Here is a 20448-nt window from a genome sequence, read left to right as displayed (position 1 = left end):
AAAGCTTAGGCTGACTGGGTCCATGAATAGGAATGATTCCTGAAGTCACTCTCCACAGCATCTTGATTAATCAATGGTCCATGTTACTGAATGTTTCAACATAATCAACAGGCTAATGGCTTATTCTTGTTCCTATGTTTTCTATCCCTCCAAATCACATAAGTCCAGTGATTTCTGGCTTCTTACTGCTTTATGCTTCATTCTATGGTGAGTTTTTTTCGTTCCATTGAATGGTGGACTCCTGATGTTCTACTTATGAGTGGACTTCTCACATTCCAATCAATTGGTGGGCTCGTTGAAGTCCCATTCATTAGTAAGCTTCCCATGTTGCAATCAATGGTCAGCTCCTACCCTTTGATCTGAGGTTTTGCATTCTCCGTGCTTTTGCTTCCGGTGTATCATCCCTGCTGACATATTCTGGGTTGTGATACCTGTCTGTGATTTTAAAATAAAAACAATGACAAGTGAAAATGTGTCTTGATTTTCTTCAGAAAATGGGAGCCCAACTCGTATCCTCTCCGCTGAACCTGACCTCCTGCCGGGCCCTCCCTCGAAGCCACTGATCACCGACGTCACTCGTAATAGTGTCACCTTGACATGGCAGCCAAGCCAGCACATCGGAGGCTCGGCAGTCACATCATACATCATCGAGGCATTTAGGTAAGGAGAAGAAAGAAAGCAGCTGGGAAGAGCAGGAATTAATATTGCACGGAGGCTTCATGTCCCTTGGACAGCGCCAGGGTGTTATTTAGCAAGCGACAGCTCTCAGTGCCAATCGCGCACAGATTTATGAGGCTCACTCAGGTGGGGAATGTGTTTGTTCACAGAGAGAGATTTGCCTGTCACAGACATGACAGGAATAGCCTTGAATTACTGTCAGACATGTGCTGCACTAACAGGGAAAGGCTATGAGGCAGAACCAACATTGCTTCCCTGGGAAACAATTGATGACTGCATTAAAAGACCCTTGAAATCCATCATCAACATTGCGGAATAAAACAGCCAGCCTCTGCTTTATGGCTTGAGGTATTAATTTCACAGGAGCCCCAGAAATGCTAAGAACCTCTGCTCTTGTTCAGTTTTTATATATTAGCCTTTTCATCCATCCCACAGGTGTGTACTCCTATGGGAGTATTGGCCTTGAACATTCTGGGTTCCAATATCTCACCAAAACAGTGATCGTCGGTGTAGAAGCTGGAGCAATGAATTGTAGTAGAGTACCAGACAGTGGGGATTATCACAGTTCAGCAGTGATGTGCTCAGTGAATGTTGAGCGATCAATAGATATTGATCAATGGGAGTTGATGTGATTTTTTCCCCCCTACTTTAGATTGAGTACAGGCAATAGATTATCCTTCCCATCAGAAAAAAAAATCATAGTTGAAAAAAATATAAAATAAAAACAGTGGTGGAAACTGCAAGTCATGCAGCATCTATGAAGAGAAAAAGAGCTATTATTTAGTATTAATCTCTCCACAGATGCTACCTGACCTATTGAGTATCACCAGCAGATTTGGTTTCTTCATTATTTTCAGATTTGCAACATGTCTGTTTTTTTTTTCTCTCTATGAGGGAGATTAAAGCCTTGTTTTTCCCCTCAATTGAGAGCATCTTGAATTCTGCCAAGCAGCAGAACTTCTGCTCCTTCAGTGTCCTAGGAAGAGCCCAACAGAGCCAATAATGCTTCACAGTGCCAGAAACCCAGGTTTAATCCTGAGTTCTGGTCAAGTCAAGTCACTTTTATTATTATTTCGACCATAACTGCTGGTACAGTACATAGTAAAAACGAGACTACGTTTTTTCAGGAGCATGGTGTTACATGACACAGTACAAAAACTAGACTGAACTACGTAAAAAATAACACAGAAAAAACTACACTAGACTACAGACCTACCCAAGACTGCATAAAGTGCACAAAACAGTGCAGGGATTACAATAAATAATAAACAAGACAATAGGGCAGTAAGGAGCCAGTCCAGGCTCTGGGTATTGAGGAGTCTGATAGCTTGGGGGAAGAAACTGTTAAGTAGGCTGATCGTGAGAGCCCGAATGCTTTGGTGCCTTTTCCCAGACGGCAGGAGGGAGAAGAGTTTGTATGAGGGGTGCGTGGGGTCCTTCATAATGCTGTTTGCTTTGCGGATGCAGCGTGTAGTGTAAATGTCCATAATGCCGGGAAGAGAGACCCTGATGATTTTCTCAGCTGACCTCACTATCCGCTGCAGGGTCTTGCGATCCGAGATGGTGTAATTTCCAAACCAGGCAGTGATGCAGCTGCTCAGGATACTCTCAATACAACCCCTGTGGAATGTGATGAGGATGGGGGGTGGGGGATGGACTTTCCTCAGTCTTTGCAGAAAGTAGAGATGCTGCTGGTGCTGTCTTTGTGGAACTTGCATGCTTTCCTTGCAATCATGTGAGTTTCCTCCCAAATCCCAAAGATATCGGTAACTTAATTGGCCACTGCAAATTACCTGTATTGTGTCACTAAGTGGTTGAGTCTGAGGGGAGATGATGAAAATATGGGGAGAATGAAAAATGGGGTTAGGATGAGTGTAAATGGATGGTTGATGGTCAATGTGGACAAAAGATTTATCTACATGCTTTATCTTTCAATGACTATGAAATGGGAGGAAATGAAAAAGAAGGCAGTCAGTGTCTGAAAGTGAGAGAGGATCTAGTAACCCTCACTAGAAATCATGCCTAAGTGATAAACACAAGATATTCTGCAGATGCTGGAAATCCAGAGCAAGACACACAAAATGCTGGAGGAACTCAGCAGGTCAGGCAGCATCTATGGAAAGGAATAAACAGTCGATGTTTTTGGCCAACACTCTTCATCAGAAATGGAAAGAAAGGGGGAAGAAGCAAGAATATGAAGATAAGTGGTAGAGGGAGCTGAAGAGAGTGCATTCTCATCAAAGCACCAATAGTAATAGTACTATAAAGAGAATAGGTATACTGTTAGAGAAATAAAGTTTTAGTTATGGAGCAGAGGAAACTTCAGAGATATGGAATGGTTTGCTCTGAACAAACCTGAGCACATATTGGAATTTCAACATTAAGATGTAAGCGGGCCTTGAGCCAAGGTTATAGTCAATGAATTCCAGAGAAATGTGTGGAAAATGGCAGTTTGTTTCTGTAGGATGTGAAATGGGAGTCTGTCCATTAAAGGCTAGAAGTGTCAATGACAAGGAATATACATTCCGGGCACGCCTGGACTGGAAACGAATCACATGGTCTCCATCAGTTGGAGTGAATGTGTTTACTGAAGTCAGGTAAACAACCCTTTTGACACTGGAAATTGGTGATGTACCACTGATTGCAGAGGGATATCAGCTCAAATTTTCTGCATCATTGACTTATCAATATCTTATAGGCAGAGGACAAAAAATAAACAGCAGTAAACCATAGAGAGGTGAAATCCAGGCTTGCACTCTTCGAAAATATGTTTGAGTTCAACCACGTAGACAATAGATAAGAGAAATGAGGTAGATTAAATGGAGAGCCAAATCCATGAGAGCAAGGGTTATAACAAAGAATGAACTGCTTGAACCTAATCCCTCTGTAGTCTTAATCCAGAGGACAGATGTGCTTTATTTGAATTATAATTGATGATCGAATAGGTGAGGTAGGTCAACCATGGTCATGTTCTATGTTTGAGAAATAGGAAAGTTAAGCAGAGGAGATGAGTTTAGAGGAGAAGTAGGCTTTTTCTACTGTACCAACAAGTTGCATGTGGTAAATATTTTATTTTGCTCATGTTCCCTTGAGCTTATCAGGAAATCCTTTATTTCTATTTTGCCATGTTCCACTTATACATGTCAATGAATGGTGGAGCATTGGAATGTAATTATAGATGGTACAGTCCCAGCATGAACTAGGGAAGGGCAGAATAGAATTTTTGCTTTTGGGTCCAAGAGAGCACAAGAAATAGGGACTCTAAAACTCCTGAACATGATGCTGCCTCACAGTTCCAGGGACCCAGGTGTGCATACGTGTGGAGTTTCTCCTGATAAACTTGTGTGTTTTTGCCAGCTGTATGGTTTCCTCAAAGATATGTTAACTGGCCGCAGTGATACTTAAGTGCAGATCAGTGAAAATAGAGTCAAATGGGAATTTATGAGGATGTGAGAGAGAGTTAGTTGCAGGTCTACACCAAAATAAGGAGGGGAGACTGGAACAATGGCCTTCAGTGTCATAGGAAGTGAGTAATATTGCCTTGATGAGAACAGATTGAAAATCTGCGGATTCCTCAACTAGGCTGTTCTGTCCTTTTAAAGTGGCCTGTTAAATGGCCAGAGGTTTGCTCTCTCAACTTCAGATATTGTGTTACTTGTATTTGTGTGAAGTGAACAAAAACCCCAATGACACAAAGGCATTATGGGAGTCAGGCAAATAGAAGTTGAACTTTCATTGGGACATTGAAAAGGCTCCTCAGCTGTCCATCTGTGGATAATGAGCGGAAAAACAAATCCAGTTTCTCAGTATCTGATTAGTTGTCTTTTCAAATACGTTTCAATTCCCACCCAAGTTTAAAGTCTATAGTGAGTCTAAGGCTACATCCACACTACGCCGGATAAATCCGTAACCGAAGCTTTTTCTCTTTGTTTTTACCCTCCGTCCACACTAAAATGGCATTTTCATCCCCCGAAACCGGAGCTTTTCAGAAACGCTTTCCAGGCTGGATATTTTTGAAAACACTGCTCGGGCAGATCAGTGTGGACGGGGTAACCGGAGAAATCTGAAAACGCTGTCAGACAGCAGCGCGCCATTTCATTGGTTTCTTGAACACAATCTAACAATTTCAGAACAGGCGGCAACGAGACTGAAGCCAGAAGAGTTAGAAATGTACTCTCCAAATAATTTGACCAATAACTTACTGAATAAATAAGTATACTGTACTCACTTTGCCGTTTTCTGTCCTTGATCGTATGAAGGTGGTTTACCTGTTTATGCAAGTACTTCTCTGACAATAGATGTGTAACAGCCTAATGTAACATTGCATGGAAATGCAAGATAACACTAATGCAGACATGTTTTATACATTTAACAATGGGCTTTATTAATGCAACAGAGTTAGTCAGTTTTTCAGTATTCGTCGTCAGCCAGTTCAATCTGTCCGTGAACTCCCTGTCGGTTGCCTCCATACGCTCCAGTATTTGTTTTTTTTTGTTTTAAGTTCTCCTGCGCGAAAGCCAACAGCTGTCCGTCGTTTTAAGTTTTTCTAGTCTGTAACTACACAAACGTGCACTTTTACAGCGAGATTCGACACCAAACATGTCGCTTGTTTTCGGTAGATGTGCCCTGCGCATGCGCAGGAGGAGGAGATTCGCCGAAATCTCTGTTTCAGTGTGGATAGAGATATTTTCAAAAACACATAGTGTGGACGCCAATCGCTTTTATGTGAAACCGGCGTTTTCAAAATTATCCGGTCTGGTGCGGATGTAGCCTAACTCAGCCTCATTATCAACTGAGTTTGGAATTACAAAGAAGCGACTTTGCACAACATTACAGCCCCAAAGTAAATGCAGAGTCTTGACGCACAGGAGACTCTCATTTTCTGTACAAACACATCAGAGCACCTGCGTCTTGATCATGGGATGATCAAGTGACTGAGGAACATCCGTCACTTTCAACTGCTGAAGAGACCGTGTGATAGATTATGTGGCTTATGTTCTGACTAGCTAGAAGACTACTGGATGGAGATACCATTCACTTATTTCCAATTAAAATACAATTTTGCATTCCAAATAATTCAAAAATTTGGACAGTCCTTCTGGCATGACACTTTAAAATGCATCCGATGTTCACATCATAACAACAAAGCTTTTATTTGGCTACATAACTGGCTGCCAGAGGTGATGATATTCAGCAAAAAAGTCTCTTCAGACCATGCTGTTATACACTCAGAGGCCACTTTATCAAGTACTCCTATACACTTCATTGTTAATGCAAGTACCTAATCAGCCAATCACGTGGCAGCAACTCAATGCATCAAAGTATGCAGACATGGTCAAGAGGTTCAGTTGTTGACCTGAACAAGCATTAGGGGAAGAAATGTGATCTAAGTAACTTTGACTGCGTCAGAGAAGAATGGCCAGACTGGTTGAAGCTGATGGGAAGAAGATGGTAATTCAAATCACCACGTGTTACAACAGTGATGTGCAGAAGAGCATCTCTGAACAGACACACATTGAACCTTGAACCTTGAAATGGATGGGCTACAGCAGCAGAAGACCACGAACATACACACAGTGGCCACTTTATTAGGCATAAGAGGTATTTTAACAGTTGTTTGAAAAATAATGGTTTTAAATGTGTAACAAATTCATTGAATTATATATATGTAAAATTATGAGAAGTCTTGATTGAATGGAAGGAGAGACAGTTTCCCATAACAGGCAGGGCAGTGACAATTGTTATGGATTTCAGATTCTTGACAAAGGAGTTTGAGGATGTATTTTTCATCCAGAGGATGATGGAAGTATGAAACTTACTACCCACCAAGGCGACGAAGGCAGAATTATACATTGCAGTTATTTAGATGGACACTTTTAATGCCACGTAACTTGAAAGGTCACAAATTATACACAGAAACTCAGCAGGTCACGGATCACCTACGGAGGGAAGTAAGCAGTTACCTGGTCTCACCTGTCACCTGCTAGCTTGTACTCCTTCCCCTCACCACACCTCTACTCTCTTCCTTTCCAGTACTGGTGAAGGATCTAGGCTCAAAATATTGATTGTTTATCTCCTTCCATAGATGCGCCTGGACTGCTGACTTCCTTCGGGGGTGAGGTGGGGTGTGTGTGTGAGAGAATAGGAGCAGGAGTAGGCCATCCGGCCCATCGAGCCTGCCCTGCCATTCAATAAGATCATGGCTGATCTGTCAGTAAACTCAGCTCCATCTGCCTGCCTTTTCCCTATAACCCTTAATTCCCTTACTATGTAAAAATCTATTTAACTGTATCTTAAATATATTTAGTAAGGAAGCCTAAATTCCACAGATTCCACAGATTCACCATCCTAAATCTCCCCTGAATCTTGAGACAATGTCTCCTAGTTCTAGTCTCACCTACCAATGGAAACAACTTTCCTACTTCTATCTTATCTATCCCTTTCAAAATTCTGTATGTTTCTATAAGATCCCTTCTCATTCTTCTAAATTCCAAAGAGTATAGTCCCAGGTGACTCAATCTCTCCTCATCATTTAACCCCTTCATCTCTGGAATCAACCAGGTGAACCACCTTTGCACTGCCTCCAAAGCCAGTATATCCTTCCTCAAGAATGGAGACCAGAACTGCACACAGTACTCCAGGTGCAGCCTCACCAGTACCCTGTATAGTTGCAGCATGACCTCCCTGCTCCTGAATTCAATCCCTCTAGCAATGAAGGCCAACATTCCATTTGCCTTCTTAATAACCTGTTCTACCTGCAAGCCAACTTTTAGCAATTCATGAACAAGCACTCCCAAGTCCCTCTGCACAACAGCATGCTGCAATCTTTCACCATTTAAATAATAATCTGCTCTTCTATTACTCCTTCCAAAGTGGATGATCTCGCATTTACCAACATTGCATTCCATCTGCCAGACCTTAGCCCACTCACTTAACCTATTTATATCCCTCCGCAGACTCTCCACATCCTCTGTACAATTTGTTTTTCCACTCAGTTTAGTATCATCAGCAAATTTTGCTACACTACACTCAGTCCCCGCATCCAAATCATCAATGTAAATGGTAAACAGCTGCAGGCCCAGCACCGATCCCTGCGGCACCCCACTCACCACCGACTGCCAACCGGAGAAACACCCACTTATACCATCTCTCTGCCTTCTATTGGTTACCCAATCCACTATCCATGCCAATACACTTCCTCCAACTCCATGCATCCGTATCTTATTTCTAAGTCTCTTGTGTGGCACCTTATCGAACGCCTTCTGGAAATCCAAATACACGACATCCACCTGTTCCCCTCTATCCACTGCACTCATTATGTCCTCAAATAACTCCAGTAAGTTTGTCAAACAACACCTGCTCTTTCTGAATCCATGCTGCGTCTGTCGAATGGAACCACTCCTTTGGAAATGTTTCCCTATTTCTTCCTTAATGACAGCTTCAAGCATCTTCCTGACTACAGATGTTAAGCTAACTGGCCTATAGTTGCCCGTCTTTTGCCCACATCTTTTTTAAAAAAGTGGCATGACATTTGCTGTCTTCCAATCCGCCAGGACCTGCCCAGAGTCTAGAGAATTTTGGTAAATGATTACCAATGTGTCTACTATAACCTCCGCCAATTCTCTCAGCACCCTGGGATGCATCCCATCAGGACCAGGGGACTTATCTACCTTCAGGACCTCTAATTTGCTCATCAACATCTCTTTAGTGACAGTGATTTTATCGAGGTCCTCACCTCCCATTTTATCCATAACATCATTCTTTGGCATATTAGACGTGTCCTCCACCGTGAAGACTGACACAAAATTGTCATTCAATGCCTCAGTCATTTCCTTATCACCCAATATCAATTTTCCCTTCTCATCTTCCAAGGAACCTACGTTGACTTTAGCCACCCACTTCCGTTTATATGTTTATAAAAACTTTTGCTATCTGTTTTTATATTTTGTTCTAATTTACTTTCATAGATCAGTCTACAAATTTCCCACGTGTTGATGGTATAAAACTCATAACTCCAGGGACCTGTGCTTAATCTTGACCTCTGCTGTGGCCCATGTGGAGTGTGTATGTTCTTTCTGTAATAGCGTGGGTTTCTGCTGGGTTCGCTGGTTTTTGCCCACACCCTAAAGTGCTGTTGGTCACTGTAAATTACCCCTAGCATAGGTTAATGGGAAAAAAAACATCAAAGGGGAATTAATGAGTATGTGTGTGAGCGAATAAGTTGCAGCGGTTCAGCGAAATAGGAGGGAGCAGTGAGACTGTTGAGGTGAATGGCTTCCAGTGATATGAGTTTAATGTGTGAAAATCTCTTGGTAAATAAGCTGTACAACAGTTTGCCTTATTTAATTGATTGATATACACCAGCTCCCACTTGGAAAAGAAGACATGGTGTAGAATTCCATCGTGTTGCCCACACTTGGTCACCATCCACCTTTTTCCTCTTCAGCCAATCTGCAGGAAGCACGTGGCAAACAGTGGCTGAGTATGTAAAAGTGGAAAAGCATACAGTGACTGGTCTGAACTTTAACACCATCTATCTGTTTATCGTTCGTGCTGTCAACAAGTACGGCCTGGGAGATCCCAGCCCCATCTCTGAACCCGTCCGTACACAAGGTAGGCTTATTTCAGTCATAGCCATAGAGTGTTACTGTATAGAAATAGGCTCTTGGACCCAACTCTTTCATGCCAATCAAGATGTCTCTCTGAGGTAGACCAATTTGCCCGAGTTTGGCCCTTTTCCCTCTAAACCTGTTCTATTCATTCTCTGAACTCTTTCTTTCCATCAATCCTGATATTGTGACAAAGTTCCTCCCAACCCCTTGGGGTTTGCTTACCAATTCATTTTTGGCTATTCCATTCATAGATTTGCTATTTAAAGAGGGAATGTAAGAGTCACTTACAGTGACTCAAACACAGTTAATGACAGTGAGAGAGAGAGCCCTTTTGGGTAAATGATAACATCCCTGTTTCAGTACAAACTATGGAGCTGAGCTCTATTCCAGTTATTCTCTGTGATTGGAATCAAAATTTTCAGTTTCAGATTAATGGCCTGACATTGTGCTTAATTTCTCTGAGATTTTCCATCTCCTAAAACACCAAACTTTCACTCTAATGGTCTGCACGAAGACTGCCAGCACAGAAATCCTTTTCAGTGCAGCAAACTGGCAAGAAATAGTCAGTAAACCTCGATTCAGATCAGTAAAATCTGGGATATGGTTAACTTGGAGCACCAGGGAAACCAGCTCAAGATTGTCCCTGGTGTTTTTTTCCACATTGGACCAGTTAATGCCATTAGTTCATTTGTAATGTTTCTTTTGCATATTGTAAAAATAAGTGATGTTGAAAATGTTGATGGATTTTTACAGCTATTTGTGTTGTTGTGCAACATTTGACTAATGCATGTGCCATTAATCGAATTTCTAGACAGGGTTTCTATTGCTATCTCTGTTCCTATTGATTAATTATCTCTATAATGGGCTGTAAAACAATTAACATAACTGTTAGCAGATCCCAGGATGTTTGCACAAGTTTATTGCAGGAATTTCTCTTATCACATACAGATGTGAGCCCCACCGGGCAAGGTGTGGACCATCGGCAAGTACAACGTGAGCTCGGGGAGATGGTGGTCCAGCTACAGCCTCCTGTCACCTTGACATCTACAACCATCCAGGTCACCTGGACAGTAAGTAATGAATGCAGCAGCGGCTGCCCCTCAGACCCTCTGCAGTTGCCCACTCTTCCCCACACCACCGACCCCCCAGCACTCCTGCCATATAAAGCTGAGGAAGAGCATGGTAAGGGGAAGAAAGACAGGTGAAAAGCTTCTCTGCCATCATTGGATGCACTACCACAGGTATTTCGTATGGATAGATGACTTCTTTCATCATCACTGTCTATTTCTTTTATATTTAAACTATCAACTCATACTTAGAGAATCATCAACACAGAAACAGGCCCTTCGGCCCATCTAGTCTACTGATCTGATTTGCCGCCTAGTCCCATTTATCTGCACCCGGACCATAGCCCTCCATACCCCTCCCATCCAAGCACCTATTTAAAAACTTCACCTGATGTTGAAATTGAACCCACATCCACCACTTCTGCTGGCAGGTCATTCCTCCCTTGCACCATCCTCTGAGTGAAGAAGTTCTGCCTTTAACCCTAATCTTATGCCCTCTAGTTCTAGTATTTCACGCCGCATGCCAGTGATATGAAACCTGATTCGAATTCTGACCGTCTCCCCCAACCTCAGTGGGAATAACCTGCATATATTTACCTCTCAGAAATGTATATATTTCTATAAGATCTGGTCTCATTCTCCTACTCTCCAGGGAGTAAAGTCCTAACCTATCAACCTTTCCCTATAATCCAGGTCCTCAGGTATTTTGCACTGCCAGCTTGATACTGTTCTTCTTACGTGTTATTTCTTCATGTAAGTTTCGGGCTGATGCAAGGACAGGCTTGACCTTTAATAATGCAATGTCTTTATCCCTTTGCATGGAATTGTCCCACACTCTTCTGTACCTGTGGTGTTAGGATAACCCTGCTGGGAACTGGCATCAAATCAATACAGCTATAAATTAGACTTCCTAACAAGACTGCTTAGCAGTCGAGAGGGGATCTGAACACAAACCTATTGAAGTTTGGGTTACTGTGAAGTGTGCAAATGTGAGCATAAAGAGAAGGGGAATGGGGATTAGCATTGATTGATGGCACTTGTTCTTCAGAAACCATCGAACACTACCTACACTAAACAGCAGCACTCGTCATCCTGGCTCAGAACTTGGAGGCAGGAGCGGAGAATGGATTAGGCAGTAAATATTTATTTATTCTTTACCCTAATTAGAAAGCACAATTCCAATGGCAGGGAGACCTGCTGAGAACATGGAAAGGCTGTGTGAGCATGCTAGAGGAAGCAGCGTCTTCTACCTAATTAAGCTGAAATAAAAGGAGAAGAAGGGTGCGGAATGTGATGCTTTCAGGCATGCTGGTGTCACAGGCAGTGAGTGCCAAGAACATGAAAGAATGCAGTCCATTGTAGGTGTAGTCCGCTAAGGCTAGTGCAGTGATAGGCTCTATCCTTAGGCACAGTACGCAATGATATATCTTCATGCCATCAGATGAAATGGTCCCTCAGTCTCTGCATCTATGGTGCTAGAATAGCATTGGCTGGCATTCTTCGGGAATATTTCCAGAAATGGAGTGACACAGAAATAAGAGGCCACTGCTCAGCCACTACCTACTCAGTGAGATCACAACTGATCTGTGTACTGCTCATCCATTTGCCTTGACTCTTGTATCCTTCAGTGCTAAATTTAAAATGGGAGTTAACATCTTCTGGCGAAAAGTTCCATGTGGTTTTCTCTCTGTGAAGAAGTATTTACAAACTTTTACTTGAGTGCCTTCACACCGATTTTAAAATTATATCCCCTTGTCCTGAATTTCTCCAACAACTGGAAAAAGTTTCTCTGTTCTTCCAGTACTTTACAAAACTTTAAAAAAACCATTTATTTATATATTTCAGTAAGTATTGCCTAGTTTGTTATCTTGCCTTAAACCATACCAGATAATACTCTGGTGATTCTGCACTGTCCATATTTCCAACAATGCAATATTTAGAACTAGACAAAGAAGTCTAGATGTAATCTCTCCTCAGATTTCTGTAACTGTAGCAAAACATTCTCCCCTTTATATTGTCGTCGTTGAGATATAAAAGCTAACATTCCACATGGTGCAGCTGGTAGAGCTGCTGTCTCACAGCTCCACTTAACAGGTTCAATCCTAAATTCTGATTCTATCTATGTAGACTTTGTGCAAGTTCTCACTGTGACTACATGAGTAGTTTGTTTATCTTATTGAGATATAGTGTATAATAGGCCCTTCTGGCCCTTTGAGCCATGCCGTACAGCAATCACCCCTCCCCCCAACTTAACCCTTGTTCAGGTGCCCTGGTTAGCTTCCTAATCCCAAAGATGGGCTGGAAAGTTAATTAACCACTGTAAGGTGCCCCAAGTGTACAAGTGAGAGGTGAAACCTGGAATGAGTTCAGGGAAATGTGGCAAGAATAGGTTTTGAGGAAAATTAGTGGGGGAACGAGACTGTTCTTGACCAACAAGAACTCCGTGACTAAAATGACCACCTACATTGCCAAGAAATGCATAAACTCTTTTTCTGATTATTTGGATTCCTGACCACTGGATTTTAGTGAGCTCTATACAAGGATCTCTTTCTGTTATGTGCCGTGTCATATGATGTGGATGATTATGATCTTTGACTATGATTGTTCTTGGCAAATTTTTCTACAGAAGTACTTTGCCATTGCCTTCTTCTGGGCATTGTCTTTCCAAAACGGGTGACCCCAGCCATTATCAATGCTCTTCAGAGCTTGTTTGCCTGATGTCCGTGGCCACATAACCAGGACTTGCGATATGCGCCAGCTGCTCGTACGACCGTCTACCACCTGGATATGCACCACCTGATCAGGGGGCGCAACAGGTGTTGCACCTTGCCCAAGAGTGACCTGCAGGCTAACAGAGGGAAGGAGTGCCTTACACCTCCTTTGGTAGAGACGTACCTCCACCACGCCACCCAAGGATCTCTAAATCTCTTTAAACCCCAAGTGTTCTGAGACCAAACTCTTCACCATTTAAAAACATACAAAACTCTGCTTTCTTTGAATGGTCTCAAGCTGACTAGTATTTTACTGCACAGTCACTAATGTCAGTTGTTATCGCTTTGTAATTTTATGATTTTATCCATTCTATTTTCCGTGCCAATAATCACTGTCATTGGCAAAAAAAAATGGGCATATAATACTCCATTGTGTGATCTAAGCCATTAATTACCACGTGTCTTTCTGCCCTGGTGTGTTTGTTGCAGGTTGATCGGCAAGCCCAATTCATTCAGGGTTACCGGGTGATGTACCGAACCAAAACAAGTACCTGGCTGGTTCAAGATGTGAAATCCCCAGCTGAGCGCACTACCATTCTTGTGGACTTGAAGAAGGGAACAGAGTACGAGATTAAGATCCGCCCGTATTTTGATGAGTTCCAAGGAATGGACAGTGAATCTGTCACTGTGCGGACGCCAGAGGAAGGTAAGGTTCTGATGCAACCTAACAGCACAAGTTTGACCTTACAGATGCTTTGGGGCTTGCGTGATCTGCACCAATGTGAGGCTACTGTGAATTGCCAGACCATTTCAAACTGTGCTTGATTTTCTGTGGGCTGTCAATTTGCAGAGAGTTTCTTTTGCATTACTAGCACAAACCAGCTTCACCCCTCTAACTTAAACAGTTAGCGTAGTGGTGCAACAGTTAGTTCTCCAGGATCACAGGTTCGATGCTGATCTCAGGTATCATCTATGTGGAGTTTGTATGTTTTCTCCGTGTGCAAGTGCATTTCCCGCTTTTTCTCCGGTTTTCTCTCATATCACAAAAACATCCTGCTGGATTAAATTGGCTGTGGTAAATGAATGCTTGGTTATTAATGGTGCAAATTAGAAAGTGGAATTGGTGGGTATATATGAAAATATGTTGCAGTAATGCAGGTAAAACAGGGAAAAGGATAATGGGACTAGTAGGTTCTTCCTCTGAGAGCATGCATGAGCCTGATTGAACAAATGACTGTCTTTGTTTATCATTTTAAGCAGAATTGGTTTCCCCCTAGATGCTTCCATTTCCTCATACATCCCAAAGCTATGCAGGTTGGTAGATAACGTGGCTACTTTAGATTGCCCCTGATATGTTGGTACGTGGTTGATGCACCATCAATAACTCTCGGAGACGTGAGGCGAGATATCAGCTTTTGTTGGCTGGAAGAAAGAACAAGCAGCAAATGACCGCCACACTACATCCTGGAGACTGAGGCCAGGGCTGTGTCTCCAATCGCCTTTATACCGGGGTCCATGGGAGGAGCCACGGTCTGTGGGAGGAGCCACAGGAGCAGTCAGCGGGGGGGGGGGGGGGGCGTGTCCAGGCAGGTATATGTAGTTCACCACAGTGGTAGAATCTAGGCAAGTTTACGACAATGTGGAGAGAGTAAAATGGGATAAATTGGGATTTAGTGTAAAGGGGTACTTGATAGTCAGCATAGACTCGTGGGACAAAGGGCCAATTCTCTGCAGTATGAAGCTGTGACTATTTCAATTTATTTATTTTTGAATATTTTGTCTTTTTAATCAGTTGAGCTCATCTTTTAAATGTATTTAATCATCCATCTGTGACAAAGGGTTTGTAAACTTTTACTGAGGCCTAGTCCCTGCTCATGGACCACTTTGCTGCACTGAATGGTCAAAGCAATGAGGCATGGGGGCCATTGGAGAACACACAGTCTGACGGGAATGACACCAGGTGTATTTGGGGCATGGACCCTGCTGAGTAGGATTCAGGTCAAAGTCTTGTTTGCTGCTGTCTACAGTAAGCCTGCAGCAATGTTCTTCCACAACAATCTTTAGGCTATGGTGCATTAGATTGTCTTCTAATCTTCCTGCAGGAGTGAAAGGTTGATCAAATAGTGGAGTGAAAGCAGATTTCTTAAAGTAAGATCTATTTTCTTTGAAAATTTCCTTTTATAGTCACATTTTTTCACTTCAATGACCCAAGATCAGGATAGTGGGAGGAGATGATTCTCCACAGCAGCTGAAGCTCATAACACAATGATCACAGCACAACTGGTAATAATCTACCAATCAATCTCCCATTATTTTTCATTCCTCCACATCTCCCTCTTCAGATCTCCTCACATCTGTTTACAGATCAGTGTTTGTAGAGGGTTTGGTGGAAAACTGCCTTCCTGCCTCCCAGCTGTGTCTCCCAGCTTCTGCCTCAGAAAAGTGTGGCTTGCCTTTAGGCTGCACTGTAGAGGGCTGTTAAACAGTTGGCAGATTGTCATCATTTAGTACTTGTAGCAAAGGTTGACCAAAGGTTATAGATTGATAGACTGATCATTTATCAGTAATATGTGGGGGCCGAGTCTTTCCTTGAGGGATTAGTGGAAACAAACGTTGGAGGAAGAAATTTGCTTGACATCTCACTGAGTTTACCAACTGCCCATGTGTGTTGGGCAGTGCCAAGCAATAGCTTGGCTCTGACAAGAACAGATAGGAAATGTGTAATATTTCACCCAGGGGATTATCATAAACACTTTTCATTGCTAGTGTTATTTTGGAGAATATGCTCTGATCGTACAACTTGGTCATCCCCTGTGGGAATATCTCTCAATACAGAAACCTTTCAAATGGACAAATCAGTTAATGGCCTGATCTAAAATGGGCTTGAAAGTTCCACAGTGCCTTCAATTAATAAGTAATTTAACCTATTTTTAAAAAATGTGTTGTTTTTAAAACTCAAGAAGATGGTACATTGTTGAAATCTGCTGCCAGAGTCACTCTCCCTTTGCCATCTCTAACCCAGCTTAACCTGGCTCAGCAGGACCATCGCACGTCCTTGAACTCACTTTATCTCAAATATGTTGAGGCACAGACCACAGCAGGAGCTGCCTCAGAGTCCCGCAGCCTGCTTTCTCTTCACTTAAACATTCTTTTCTTCTTTTCCACTAAACAAAAACAGCTCCTGCTGCTGCGCCACAAGCTGTTACCGTGGCAACAATTGGCTTGAGCAACAGCACCAGTATCAGCGTGTCCTGGGAGCCACCTCCCATTGAGGAGCAGAATGGAATCATCCAGGAGTACAGGGTAAGCCGGGACACCGGAGGGATAAATCAAATGAACAGTGGGACAGGGGAAGCTAATGACTGAGGTTTGAAAATATATTAGCCTAATTTCTCAACAGTTGGGACATGTTAATTAAAGAATTTAATCATAATTGTTCTGAGGTGAAGAATGAAAACAAAAGAAGCCTCGTAAATCCATGGAGGCTTGGCATTTTTACAATGAGCCTTTAATGGTGATAAGGTTACTGTTTACCATATGTTCATTACTTTAATTGATCTTTATTCCCCATGCAGCTGGCCTGTTTTAAGGGAGGACTGGTCATGCATGCTCAACGTAAAAGCTAAAACAGTTGAGGATTAAGGGCTGTGTTTTGCACTTTATGGCTGAAGCATTTTGTTGAAGTACTTTTTTCTCTCTAGAGCTGAGTACTCACAAGTGGTAGGCTGGCATCGAGTTTGTCGCTTTCAGCCTGCATTTTCATTAGGATGCATGGTAGGAAAGTGACCAGAGCACGTTTATGATAATGCAGGTTGCACTCACTGGGCAGCCAGCTTGTAACTCTGAGTGCTGAGCCTTTGCTCAGCCATCTGCAGCACGTATAGTAAGGAACAAAACCTGCGCTCAACTTTGCAAAGAGAGAACTAGCAGAGCGAAGCAATCTCTAACGGTATTCTGCACAACAAAAACAGCCGCTTGGTTCCGCTGGCAACTGCTCGGCTCGCGAAGAGAATGGAGATTTATCATTCAGTCTAAGCACCTTGACTGGTCGAGCAGCCATTTGCATCTGCTAATTTCAGTTCAAACCCTCACAGTCGGAGCCAGTAAAATGTATTTGCACACAACCACTGGGTGAATATTCATCACGAATGACTGCTAGAAACAGACTAACGGTAACTGTCAGGTTTTCATTTCATAGATCTTAAAAAACAATAATCAGGCAGTTGTGCCCTTCTTTCTCCCCAAGCCCTGCCAGATTACCACAAAACTAGTGCAAACATAGATGTATCTTCTTGTTCCTGACTATCAGAACTGGTATTAATCCAGCTCCCAAACACCATCATTCACTAAACCTTCCTTGACCTGAAACGTGGACTGTTCACTTTCCTCCATAGATGCTGCCTGACCTGCTGAGTAGGGTGTGTTGATCCAGACATCCAGCATCTGCCCTCTCTCTTGTGACTAATATGGTTAACCCACTTCCCTTGAATTCTCCTTTGTCATTGGGTCTTACATTACACATCACCCAATTTCTCTGTTACATTCTTGTGTCTGCAAAGATATTCAGTATTTCAAGTGATGCCTTTGTCTTTGTTCAGAATTATCCTGGTGAGGCCACTAAACCCCAAAAGCAAAATACACTGGGTTGATTTTAAATTTGGTCAGTAACAACGGTCATATCAATCTACCATTTGGTGTACCCTGCAATGACACTAATTCACAGCTTCCCGAATGAATCAAGGTAGGATTACTGCAGACAAATACTCCTTGGCAATTGCTTCTTCAGCATTTACGGCCAAGCCAGGATGGAGTCTGTCCACAGTACTTGTAATGGTCAAGCATTGAAGACAAGTAACTTTGGTATATTTCAAATGGTTCCATTTAATATCAGAGAATGTATACAGTATACAACCTGAAATTCTTACGTTTCACAGACATCCACAAAATCAAAAGAGAACCCCAAAGAATTTACAACAGAAAGATGTTAGAACCCTAGAGCGCCCTCTCCCTCTTCCCACACACAAGCAGCAACAAAACATCAACCTCCCAATCCCCCCGCATTCAGCAGAAAGCATCAGCACCCACCACCCACCAAGCAAAGCCCCCAAAGAGAGACCATGATCTGCAGTCAACATAAACCTTACCCAACACTTTGACATGCCACAGGCTCGCTCTCTCTCTCTCACTAACAAGGGACAGAGGGGCGTCACCAATTTCTCGGCGAAAGGGGAGACTAAGAAAGTCACTGTTGCGGTGTTACAGTCTGCCGCGTCACTTTTTATTCCAAGATTCTCCGAGTCGAGAATCGGCATCGAGGGAAGGAGAGAGAGGGAGCAATCCTTTGAGTACAGAGACCTCTGTCAGCTGCATCCACCACTGTGAAATTCTAACGTTCCTCAGTCAGCGACACTGGCATGGAATCAGTCATTCACAGGGCCGCACCCTGGAGGCACGCAGCATTCAAGCCACTCCTGGATATGTCAAAAAACAGGAAGAAGGGAACTCATCTGCCAGGAAAAAACTCAGTATGAGTGCATCCGCAGATCACGGACTTAGACAGAACCCCAGCCACCTTGAAAAGTGAAAAAAAGAGACATTAAAGAGAGGAATTTAAACTGTTTCCACAGATGAGCTTGAGGAAGCAGCTATTTGGTGCCATCTTAGTTGCATATATTTGCAGTCACTGGGAAATCAAATGAACAGGAGATACGTATCATCAATAAATGCCCATGATCGGGTGCAGTTCAGAGGCATAGCGCCTCATGTCAGGCCAGAGGATGTGTGATGCTCAGACCTCTGACTGGCAAACAGCTAACCTCAATGTGCATGGTGGCTTGTGGATCATTGGTTAAGTTCTTCAAGGAGACAAGTGGGGAAGATGTAATAAAATGCCAATCTCATTATGATCCTGCACTTGTTTTGATCTGACACTTTATTGTTTACCTGAACTGCACTTTCTCTGCAACTGTAACACTTTATTCTGCACTCAGTTATTGTTTTAGCTTGTATTACGTCAAAGCACTGCTGTAATTAATTGATCTTTATGAATGATACACAAGACCAAGTGACACATGATAATACTAAATCAATACCAATAAATCTAAAATGCCCAAAATTCATATTAGAAGGCCAGAAGTTTGACATCAATAATTGCAATCGCATTCTCCCCACAAATCATTAAATTGAGGGAAAGCTAAAAGCTACCCAGGATTGATTGAATGCACAGTTAAGAGTGCTCCCCTAATGTTGGCACAGAGAGTGAAGAGTGTTGTCAAAAACTCCTGGAGGGGCTTAGAGAGGAACATTGGCTACTTGAATTTGAGTATTAGAAGGGCAAATTCCAACGTGAAAATGTTTTCTTCTTTTAATTGTCCTTATGTCCTTAAAAGCATCATGATGGAATATTGAATACTCATCCGTCTAGCCAAATCGTAATCAAAATCAAAATCATCCGTAAGTTTAAGATGATTTAGGTCAGGGCTCCCTAATACATCCTAATCTTCAGGTATTTAGCCAGCAAGGGAAAAGTAACCGGCAAAATGTTATTTCAGTTTCCTTAAATCACTGTAATTATAAGTATTGATATAGTTGTGTATGCTGTTTAAATTGACTTGCACAAATATCTTTCATATCACGATGTTTTCATGTTCAATACAAATGAATAACATATTGATTACATTGCACTCAAAGCTCTAGCGATCTCTCGGTTAGCACAGATAGTCATTCACTGTCTAATCACCTAATCCCACATTAATACCTTTATAATTAAATTGTTATTCCTAAGACTTAAAAATAGGCATTATCACACAAAGCCTTGTCTCAGATCACTGCCCTCAGCCACGTAGCTGCCTATGTGGTTGGAGGCTGAATGAAAAGTCGTCGCTGTTCTTCAGTTATCTGTTATTACCAGCCCAAACTTTATCCCATTGACGGTATTAGAATCAAAAACAGAGGCATATGTTGCTGAACTGGTTTTATTAACAGTCAGGTGTTGCACTTTGGAAATCAGTGTACAGTAAATGGCAGGACCCTCAGGAACAAAGATGCACGGAAAGATTTTGGGGCTCAAATCTATAGATTACTGAAAGTAACAACACAAGTAAAAAGGCTGTGAGAGAAGGCGTATGGCAAGTGGCTTATTGGACAGGCCAATGAGTATGGCAGCTGGCAAGTCACGCTGTATCTATAAAAAGATTTGGTTTGGCCATAGTGTTATCTGGAGACTGAGAGGCAACCTGATCAAAGTACATAAAATTATCAGAGGCACAGATGGGTTAGATCGAGTCTTTTCCCCAGGGTGAAAATGTCAAATACTAGGGGGCATAGGTTTAATGCATGAGGGGCTGATGTTTAAAGAAGTTTTGCAAGGCAAGATATTTT

The 20448-nt window shown here is 42.4% G+C and overlaps 1 protein-coding gene across 6 annotated transcripts in view; it reads left to right on the top strand.

Moving 5' to 3' along the window:
* The window catches only part of robo3 (roundabout, axon guidance receptor, homolog 3 (Drosophila)), a 569123-nt gene that overhangs the window by 488464 nt on the left and 60211 nt on the right, over window positions 1-20448 (top strand). For all 6 annotated transcript variants that reach the window (XM_073029734.1, XM_073029732.1, XM_073029730.1 and 3 more), the window contains exons 11-15: window positions 492-660; window positions 9125-9291; window positions 10239-10360; window positions 13558-13774; window positions 16247-16371. In XM_073029734.1, the coding sequence (XP_072885835.1) occupies window positions 492-660; window positions 9125-9291; window positions 10239-10360; window positions 13558-13774; window positions 16247-16371 (800 nt within the window). The remainder of the gene's footprint in view (window positions 1-491; window positions 661-9124; window positions 9292-10238; window positions 10361-13557; window positions 13775-16246; window positions 16372-20448) is intronic.

This window comes from Hemitrygon akajei, chromosome 26 (genome assembly GCF_048418815.1).
Source record: "Hemitrygon akajei chromosome 26, sHemAka1.3, whole genome shotgun sequence".
NCBI lineage: Eukaryota > Metazoa > Chordata > Chondrichthyes > Myliobatiformes > Dasyatidae > Hemitrygon > Hemitrygon akajei.
The sequence above is the reverse complement of the archived record's forward strand: the minus strand, read 5'-3'. Positions and strand labels throughout refer to the sequence as shown.